Source organism: Vicia villosa, linkage group LG5 (assembly GCF_029867415.1).
Source record: "Vicia villosa cultivar HV-30 ecotype Madison, WI linkage group LG5, Vvil1.0, whole genome shotgun sequence".
NCBI classification, from domain to species: Eukaryota; Viridiplantae; Streptophyta; class Magnoliopsida; order Fabales; family Fabaceae; genus Vicia; species Vicia villosa.
The window spans coordinates 565,429-576,580 of NC_081184.1; the positions used below are offsets into that span (position 1 = coordinate 565,429).

Here is an 11,152-nt window from a genome sequence, read left to right on the forward strand (position 1 = left end):
AACGCGGTGGCAATTTTGTAAATAAAGTGTCATTTTAAGTATTATCATGTGATAATATACACCTTATTTTTTAAAAACGGGCGTAAATTAAATCTATTATTATAATTAAATATCTATTACTCCCGTTAAACTTAAAACGGGTGTAAATTTAAATAAACTAAAAAACCGTACAAAGGGAGAAATTCTATCTCTCACCCCAACGGATACTTTCTCAGTTTGAGCTTCATCCCAATCCTCGCTTACATTCTTCACAAACCCTATCTCTTACCCAAATTTTCCCCAATTCAAATTCAACCATGACTCATCACTAACCCAATCCAAACCCAAATCGTGTATCTAAAGAAACCACTCTGGAGTGAAGGGATTGAAACAGAGATCATCATATCCAAATGCTTCCATGGTGGAGTAACTCTCGCTCTCACTACCGGTCTTCGGGACGCACGCGCCGAATTCTCATTCCACTATCTCCGTGCTCTCTGCTCCATTCTCAATTTCCTCAATTCCATTGCTGATTCCGATTCTACTATTTACCTCTTTAACCTAACCCAATCCATTCCGCAACTTCAAGGTCAATTTTATTTCTTCCGCATTTTCATTATATTTATTGTTACTGTTTCAATTTCTTCAATTTGTTTACGGTGGTTTTGCTTTGATTGCAGTGGTTCCGGTTCTCTTTCAGTACTCGTTAAAGGAAACTAGGAATGATGATAACTACAGTAAGGTACTGTAGGAGATATGAGTCATATATTTGGTGTGGAACCTATGAAGTTAACTAGTCCTTCTATAGATGATGAAATTGCAATTGGTCTTAGCGTCTTGGAAGGCTGTTGTTTGCTTCATCCCCACAGTACTACTCTTGCTCATCAACACAATGCTTTCGTTGTCACTGATTGGATCACATCATAACAAGCGTAGCATACTGTTGCAAGTAATAGAACAATTAAGAATCAACTATTGATCACATAGATTGAGTGTCAATTTCAAATGCAAAATTGAATGAGGTGACTAGTTTGATATGGCGAGATTGAGTGTCAACTATCTGATAAGTTTGATGCTTTTTCTCAACATGAGTTTGGTTATCATGTGTGTTTTGTGGCAGCTAACAAAGAAGATATTCTTGGGTTCGCTTCGATAGGCGGAAGTTGAGAGGCTTAATGAGCAATCGTGGAGGGAGGTTATGGTGATTCTCTTTACGATTACTATTTTTAGGCAGGATTTTCGGTTACGTTTCTTGCGATGGTTACGACTTTGTTGTTGATTAAGGATTTGCATTGGTTGGCTCAGAAGAGAGCTTAGTATATTGATACTACTCCTACTGTGACCGTGTTGTCTCATGTTCGGATTGTGTCTTTTATGGGCTTCCTTATTCTTTTGGATAGCATTTTTTATATAGTTCTTTAAAGCATTTGATAGAAACGTGGCAGGCTTCGATTTCTCTGTTCTTTGCTTTTGAGTAAGCCTTCTTATTATCATATTTTCTTGGCACTCGGGAGAAAATAGTTGTTTCTTATACTTTATACTTGAGTATTTTTGTTGACAAGTTATTTTTTTCTATCTCAGGTACATGATACTGGCAACAACAACCGTGTCAATTTTTGTAAAATATATTTTCTATGTCAGCGACATGCTTATGGAGGGACAGTGGGAAAAGAAACCAGTCTTCACGTTTTACCTGGAACTTATGAAGGACTTGCTGCACTTGTCCATGTATCTGTGCTTCTTCTTTGTTATTTTTGTGTAAGAGATCAGTCAATTATATTATATATTATATTTGTGTGTGTGTACTAGAGGGGATAGTCTCTGTTTTTATGCGTGTCTCATTGAGATTTAGTCATTTAACCTTTGGGTTGCACTTATAATCTAGTTTACTATCTTAATTGACAATGATACTCGGCCTTTATGTTACACTCCCATGCATACATTTGGTTTCTGTTTTTCATACTCATTTTATTTTGGTTTGATTTCATGTTTAACCTTCCCCCAAATATCATTTTTACCTACTAACTTGAAGTTGATCTATTAGAAACTACGGTATTCCCTTGCACCTAATACGGGAGTTGTACGAGACATTTAGGAACTTCAAAGTTCGCATTGAATATTACATTAGATATCGTAAGATCACTTCAAATATGAATGATCGCTTTCCAGATGCAACCCTCGAAGAGCTTGAAGCGTGGGTTCTAAACTTGATATAGCATATCAGCTTATTAATTTAATATTAATGTGAAATAAATTTACATTATTTTAAATGGTTGTGCAGTAGTGATGCAACTTGTATTATCTGTCCTGAAGAGATGATTGCTGCTAAGAAACTGATATGTGGACACCTTTTTCATGTCCAATGCCTCCGATCATGGCTAGAGCGACAACATACTTGCCTTACCTGCAGAGCCTTGGTTGTACCAGCCAAAAATGGAACAACCGCGGCTGGGGGTAAGCATGGATCACAATCTAATGCCCATCGGAAAGGTAATAACACAATCATATGATAATCATCCAATCATCCGCTGTAGGGTGCTTGTAAAACTTGTCAATGGTATGCAAGATTTGAAAATTGAACTGATATCATTTTCAAGATACATCTTAAATTGAATATATATATGTACATCTTAAAATGAATGTGATCATAATGAACATAATTAACATCAATTTGAATTGCATTAACCACCTAGATTTTTATCGCAACATTCTAATTAATAACAAACATATATCTGCAGCCCTGATGAGGTGACTGCTTGCAAGAGGCGTCTGCTTACCCTTGCCTTCAATGTAATAAGCTTTATTATTTTATAAATCCCATCATATATTTTATATAATATGATATTTGATGAATTTTTATACATAAGGTATGCTTAAATTAATGTGAGTTTTTTTTTTTCAATCATAGGGTTACTAAAAATGTTATTTAGCTCATTCTTATTTCAAAAGGCTAAAGAAAGCAACAATTGCAGTGCAATGCTCCTGGAGGAGAACAAATGCACGAAGAGATGCTGCTATATACAGGTATCTTATAGGTCATTATATCTTATAGCTTTATTGTTTTTTTGCATAGAATTTTACATGAAGGTATGACTCAAAAAATAAAATAGAATATGGAAACTTACCTTTGCACCAGCAGAAAGTTTACTTTCACTTGTTATGAATATTAAGGCGGAAATTTGAATGCAGGTTTATCTCTTCAATGATTACTGGGAAGACATAGGGACCATCGGATAATTCTTTGAGGCAAATCTAGCCCTCACCGAGCATGTGAGTGTTAGATTTATATATACAACATTATTTGAATTAACTAGTTTTCATTGAGATTTGAAAGAACTATTTTCTTGATATAAAATGTTAGCCACTTAGAAAAGCTTACTTTCAAAGTTTTATGCAACTTTTGAATATATGCCAACAAAGTTTCATTACTTGTGAATCTTTGAAAGTTTGGAACAATTATCCACTTTCTTTGGAATTGAAAATATGCTTTAGATAAGCTATCAAAGGTCTAATTCATATGATATGATATTTGAAACTGTTGTTGTCTAGAAATAGATAGATGTGCAAAATGTCATTAGGAAGTGGATGCTCTCTCTGTTTCAGTCCCTGACTCACAGTGAAACCTTTCCAATCCACTATTAGTTTTGCACATCTATCTCATGTCTAAAATTATTTGAAATTATGGTAGGAAAATGTCATTTCGAAAATATCAAAATTTAAATTATAAAAATAATTGTACTTGCTATCAGATCAATTTAAATAAAAATGAATTATTTTATTGTGTTAAACATTTTCATGTGCCTTGTACATAAAATATTTCATTAATTTAAATATATTATTGTATATTAATTTTTGATATTGTTTCTCCTTACTTTGTATTATTTACTATTATTTTTTTTACTTCTCCAAACAATGAGATCTTCTCTTTCTCTTTATTCTAACCTTAATTTTCTTTTGATGCGGATTTTGGTTTTGTCTGGTATTCTTTGATGATTATCATCGTCTGATATTCTTTTGTCCCACTTCTGAAAGTGATTTTCCATGTTGATATACGTTTCATCTAACCTTGTATAGCCCATGCTGTATTTTTGTGTAAAGGGAAGTGACACTGAACTTGTTTTTGCAGGCATTATTGTGAATCAAGAGTTCCTCTGAATGTAACATACTTATCAGTTTTTATTCTTTATGAATTTTGTATCTTATGATGTGCTGAATAACTGTTAATTGTTATGGACAATCTCATTTTGAAACTACAACAGAACCGCCTAGGACACGCGCAAGCACGTCGTCGGCATTTTGCTCGGTTCCACTTTCAAAGATACCGTCGATATTTCCAACAGCTCCGCTGGTTCGGATCTTTTCTCTTTTCAAACTCCACTTTAAATTTTTTCTTTATTAAATAATTACTTATTTCACTTATGTCAATGCATTGTTGTGACAATTTGTTCCCTAATTTTAGTAAGATAAAGTATAGTTAACACTGTAAAAACAATAATTTATGTTCATTTAAATTCAACTAATCTATGTGAAGAGTTCATGTAAAATAAGTAACATTGCCTTATTTATAATTTCAATGAGACCTGTGGCTTATATTGGTAGAATTAGATATTTTTTAAAAGTAAACTTATTCTAACTTACAGGTAGAAACTTTTAGAGATATTAGCCACTTCCCTAATGGATGCAACATGGATTTTCCTATGAATATGTAGCTTCACAACCAAGGGAAATATAGCTGATGAAGCCGGTGCTTCAGCCATTATCATTATAAACAATCGTACAGAACTTTTCAAGATGGTTTGTGAGGTAAATGAAACTGATGTGGATATTGGAATTCCTGCTGTTATGCTTCCACAAGATGCTGGATTAAACTTGGAAAGACACATACACAATAAATTGATGGGTATGTCGACTTTCTTGGAAGTGTCGCTTATGTTATAATTAGTTGCTGATATATATAGTCTTTGTGCTATTGCATGTACACTTCTTGCACTTAAGTGGCCATACAGTTATATTCTCCATTGCGTCCATTGGTTGATGTTGCGGAAGTGTTTCTATGGCTTATGGCTGTTGGTACCATTTTATGTGCTTCTTATTGGTCTGCTTGGACTGCGAGAGAAGTTGTTATTGAGCAAGACAAGCTTTTAAAGGTTACCGAGTTTTCTCTGTGAAGGAAATTTGTGCTCATATTTATGAATTCTTTAATTCGGTTACTGATATATGGATGACTTTTGAGCTTGCAGGATGCTTCAGAAGAATATACTGCAGAAAGTGTTGGTTCTCGTGGTTACGTGGAAATCAGTACCACAGCAGCGATTTTATTCGTCGTGTTTGCTTCTTGTTTCTTGGTTATGCTGTACAAACTAATGTCGTTCTGGTTTGTTGAAGTTCTGGTGGTTCTATTTTGCATTGGTGGGATAGAGGTGAGTTATTCTCATATCGGCTTTGTTCGTTTCGACTAGATTACTTGATGCTGGTATATTGGATTCCTGATACCCCTGATAGCTTTCTTAGACAACTTGGTTTGCAAATGAAATAGGTTTAGCCACATTCATTGTCATGAAAATTATAGAGATGAAATTAAAGTATTAGTTTCTTTCAATTTGATTCTACTTAGCAGAGTTTTTTGTATCTTAAAGTGAGTTATGTGCTTGCTAGCATTAGCAATTTCACACTTTTTAAGGTTGACAATTGTTAGAGCATCTTAATGTTTTGCTTGAGTTATTTCCCTGTCATTTTGACTTTTCATTTTGCTGGAATTCCTTTTCTAATTACTAGTCTTTGGGATGGATTTTAGTCTATTATAAGGGATCTAGTGTTGGTAGGGTGCATTTTGTTCCTGTTTTCGGTCTATACATAAGCATTTGTATGATTTGCAAATTTTAGTGATTTTATTAAATATATGTTCACAACTGAGTCACATAAATAATCTTGGACTTTATTCTTGTTTCTATACAGGCTATACATCCCAGATTTACTGGACAAACTTCTAATTGATTCAACTCCAGCATCCAGGTTAGATTCAACTAATTGAATTTTAAAGTTGGTAGGATACAAGCTTCAAGCCTTGGATTATCTGCATAATGGCTGTGCCCGAGCAGTAATCCATAGGGATGTCAAATCTTCGAATATCCTTCTTTCAGATGATTTTGAGGCACAGGTACTGTAATATATTTATTCTCCTTGTTCTCTGATAGGCATTGTCATCTTTTTATATTTCTTTGGACTTGATTTCAGTTATACCCTTCCTCTAAGCCACATGTTTATTTCTTCAGCTCTCAGATTTTGGACTGGCTAGTTGGGGATCTTCTTCTCATATTATTTGTTCTGATGTTGCCGGAACATTTGGGTCAGTAGCATTACTTTTTCTATCTTCCATGGCTTGTTTATCTTTATTTGATTTGGTCTGAAAAGATTTTATCTGACAGGTACCTAGCTCCTGAATATTTTATGCACGGTAGAGTTACCGACAAAATTGATGTATATGCTTTTGGTGTTGTACTCCTTGAGCTTCTATCCAATAGGAAACCCATTAACAACGAATCTCCAAAGGGCCAGGAGAGCCTTGTTATGTGGGTAAGTTGTTTTTTAATAGTCTTATGAGTTCAGCATCTAAGATAGTTACAACATTGTATGTATTTAAATAAGGCATGTGCTAATATTAGTACTCAGCATTCCACTAGTATTGGATCCTAAGAGTTGGAAGTCAATATGACTAATGACCACATCCAATTTCAGGCAACATCAATCTTGAAAAGTGGGAAGATTTCCCAGTTGCTTGACCCAAGCCTTGGCAGTGAATACAACGATTGTTAGATCAAGAGAATGAATGGTTTTAGCTGCTACTCTTTGTATTAGACGGGTTCCTAGATTGCGACCTCAAATCCGAGTTGTAAGTCCTTTGTCATGCAAATTCATTCCCTTCTGTTTTGTCTCACACTGTGTCCTTTGGGTTATTAATCAAGTTTCTTCAATAATGCAGATACTGAAACTTCTTCACGGTGATGCAAATGGTTGAAGAGGATAAAGACATAGAAATGTTGCCAAAACAAAAGCCAAAGAAGACGAAGAAAACTTATATATGAAGAAAGTGTTATGACTTAGTTAAAATATGATTTTTATGTGTATGATATATAGTACTTGAAATATTATGACTATACATGATTTTGTATACTTTTTGGTTAATATTAAAAATATTATGATTTAGTTAAAATATGATTTTTATGTGTATGATTTTATAGTATTTGAAACATTATGATAGTACATGAAATATAACTAAATGATGTATATGAAATAGGGTGTAAATAGATTTAAATATAATATAATTGTTCATTCATAAATGGCGTATTTACACCCGATTTTTATTAAAATAGGGCGTAATTTAAGAACGTATCTACACCCGATTTCTATTAAAACTGGGTGTAATTAAAACGTAATTACACCCAATTTTTATTAAAACAGGGTGTAATTAAAACATAATTACGCCCAATTACACCCAATTTTTATTAAAACAGGGTGTAATTATAAACGTAATTACGCCAATTACACCCGATTTTTATTAAAACAAGATGTAATTAAAAACGTAATTACATCCGATTTTTATTAAAACAGGGTGTAATTAAAAACGTAATTACGCCAAATTACACCCGATTTTTGTTAAAATAGGGTGTAACGTAGAACGTATTTACACCCGATATTTTTAAAATAGGGAGTAATTACGAACGTATTTACACCCGTTTTAAACCCGTTTTAAACGGGTGTAAATGCGTTAGACATTTCTCACCCTGTGGATATACACCCGATTTTTATTAAAAATAATGGGTGTAAATTTAATAAAAAACGGGTGTAAATTAACATTTTTGTACTAGTGTATATATATATATATATATACACGAACCAACCAAAGGATCTCGAAACGAAATACAAAAACTGTGGCCTAAACCACAAACGAAAAATTGTCCACCAATTGAAATTTAACATAAGTAAAACAAAGAGTTTTTGTCGAACTCATAGAAATTGCAATTGACATGAGAAATATTCTTGTAGCAATTTCTTTTAATGACATTTTAGATCTAAACTTAGTCTAGCATAAATCTATCATATATATATATATATATATATATATATATATATATATATATATATATATATATATATATATATATATATATATATATATATATATATATATATATATATATATATATATATATATATATAAAGTTATAGAAAAATAAATATTCTAATGGCAAACTCTATGCCTCTTCCTTTGGTTTCATTAACATGACACAATGATGAGCAAAATATTCTTGTAGTTTCATCCTCCATGACTTGTCAAGATTTGGTTAAGACAATAAGTGCTTTTAGTCTAGCTTTCAATGAAAGGTACAAGAAGCAATGTAATTGGATAATCTATGACGAGGTATTGAGGAAAAGTATACGCAAACATTTGATAGAAAGTGTTATACCAATCTATAAGGTTTACATGAAGAATTGAAAGTGATGATGTTATGGTTGACAAGAAATAAGTTAAATATACAATGCAAAATTTGGAGAATAGGATTTGGTCACTGTTGATCAGCCAAAAGTAAAGAAGAATGATATAATTAGTTGTAGGCAGAGAGAATGTTAATGTAATCTATGATAAAAGAAACTAAACATTTTTCTTTATTTAAAGATGTAAGCTTGAAAACATAAATAAAAAAATTAAACATTCAAAACTTAAGTTGCTCTACAAAGTAGCAATACTGAATAACTATGAGAAAAACAAAACTTGTCTTCAAAACATGAAGTACAATTTTTTTGGTATTCTATCCACTGGAAAAAGAAACTAAAATTTGTGCCTTCTTCCTTTCAGATTTTCAATTTCAACCAACAGATATAGAAAAATCTCCTATTTTATTGTGATTGATGTTAGCTTCTCCTGCAGCACAATGTATGAGGCATACACAAATCTTATCAAAGTAATATAATAATTCAAAACAAAGTGATGAAAAGCAATACAATTAAAAATTGCGTGTAACACTCGTAGAATTAAAGTTGAAAAAAATAACTTACATTCAATCAAAAAAGTAGATTAATGGTTGCATCTTAACATGGCATCCATGATGTGAAAAGAGTTTCATAATTCCTCTAGTGAAACGAAAATGAGATGGAGCAATTATCTTTCTTAAAGACAGGCTTGACAATAACATTGAGCAAACATCACCATGCACGTCATAACAATTCCACAAATTGATCTCTCTTAGTTGTGTGCAGTTTTCAAGCACATCTTTCACTCCTTTCTGTGTGACATAACGACAATCTTGAAGGTCCAATTGCAAAAGCCCACGACAACGCTTTGAGATTGCATAAAGTGTTTCATCCTGAACAGTTGTATATGACAAATTCAACACCTCCAAGTTAGGAAGTTCAAAGTTCATTCCAACAAATAGCTCCACTCTTGAAGAATGGGCTAACTTCAAATGTCTAATGTTATAAACTTTCCTTAAAACTTGATCAATACCTTCATCAGATATAAGTTCGCAAGAATTCAAATCAAGCAGCTGTAAATTGGAGAAAATGGAAGCAAACCTTATGATGGTTTCATCTCCTAACTCCTCACAATGAGCCAAATAGAGAGACTTTAATTGAGAGTTTACAATACAATCCATCGAAGAATTAGAATTCCTTACGCTCTCTTTTCCAATAGATGTATACTCCATATTGATCTCAATAAGTGAAGGACAGTTCCTAACAAGTGCAAACAAGGCTGATTCTGTGAGTTTGTCACAATGACGAAGGTTTATAGAGATCAAATCACCCAGAAATAAAGACAACTCGGCAACATGTTGATTATTTAGAAAATAAGCTCTTTCAAGATTCAAATGTTGTATACTTGAACACTCTGATAGCAAAGAAAATATTCCAGTATAACTACAGCCTGAACAATTTCGGAGACCAAGCCTTGTCAAAGGAAGACCCACCATTGCAATAGAGGAGAGCATCTCATCGGATATTCTCAAAATGAACAAATCAAGTGAAGTCAAACCCTTCAAACTCAGCAAAGTGTCAATAAAAGATGAAGTAAGGCGGTCGGAATAGTTTGCTGAATAAGTTAAAGAGCTCAACGTTGGCCTCTCGTGGAGATCAGATGCAATGTCAGAAATGGTTATGGAATTACATTTAATGACGGTAACCTCTTTGAGAAGCTTACAGTTCTTGCACAAGTGGAAAAGTATTTCGTTGGAGATATAGGAATTACGAGACAAGTTAACTTTGCGGAGTTTGGGCAGTGCCAACGAAAGAGCCTCTGCAGGGAAGGAGGCGGTTTTGTCAAATTTAAAATTTTTAGCTTTACTGAAGTCAAGTTCTTCGAGGAGAGGGAAGCATTCGGCAACGAATACCATGTGGGAATAAATGAGAGTAGCAATGTTGGAACATACGAGAGATGTCAAAGTAGTAATGTTTTCGGAGAAAGCTCGCAATCCCTTTGCTGGAATCCTGAGTTGGTTTGAGATATTGAGTGATGTGATTCTCAATGGAAAACGAGAGACTTGGATGAGAAGATCATCCATATCACCACCAACGTAGTAGGATAGGTCGAGGGAGGCGATGTTGGAGAATCTATGGAAGAACTGGCATGCTGGATTATAGACAGTGAGAGATGATCGAAGACGGTTTGTGACGGAGAGGAACTGTTTGGATACGAGGGAAAGAGGCTTCAGATGAACGTAGCGACGGTGAGTGTAGTCGGTGTCGTGGTTGATAAGGAATTTGAAGATACATTCCCAACATTCATCTTGTAAGTAAACATCACTTCTAGTTTGTACGGATGATAAAGAAGAAGCAGCAGCCATGGGCATTGTTGATTTTGATTTGAGAGAGTTTCTTTTTCTCTTCATGTTGGAAACGTAGAATGTTTGAGGGATTACTATTCCTGGTTATAAAGTTATGGAGTGTTAGCGCAACATCGGGGGAGGGTCGAGTTCGGGAGCATTGTTAATTTTCGGGACATTCCTTTGAGCAACACACCTTTGTGGGAGAGACACCACTTCTCCACCTAAAACCTTAAGGTGATAGGTGAGTGGGTTCTCCCACTTATATATGCTCAAGTCACCACACACATTTCCAATGTGGGACTATTATCCACACTCACACTTGATTCTCAACACTCCCCCTCAAGTGTGAGTCTTAC

General features: G+C 33.9%; 1 protein-coding gene and 2 pseudogenes across 1 annotated transcript; 2 read left to right on the forward strand and 1 right to left on the reverse strand.

The window, feature by feature from the left end:
• Positions 1 to 321: 321 nt before the first annotated feature.
• On the forward strand, positions 322 to 908 carry LOC131601579 (uncharacterized; annotated as a pseudogene).
• A 107-nt stretch (positions 909 to 1,015) lies between these two features.
• Positions 1,016 to 4,176, forward strand: LOC131606079 (ERAD-associated E3 ubiquitin-protein ligase HRD1A-like; annotated as a pseudogene).
• Positions 4,177 to 9,035: 4,859 nt separating this feature from the next.
• LOC131601594 (F-box/LRR-repeat protein 3-like) lies at positions 9,036 to 10,820 on the reverse strand. The gene has a single exon (XM_058873452.1). The coding sequence runs from the start codon at positions 10,818 to 10,820 to the stop codon at positions 9,036 to 9,038; it is 1,785 nt and encodes a 594-aa protein (XP_058729435.1).
• Positions 10,821 to 11,152: the final 332 nt, after the last annotated feature.

Excerpts from the sequence above, each read along its gene's own strand:
- LOC131601594 (XM_058873452.1), bottom strand. The coding sequence starts at position 10,820 with ATGCCCATGGCTGCTGCTTCTTCTTTATCATCCGTACAAACTAGAAGT.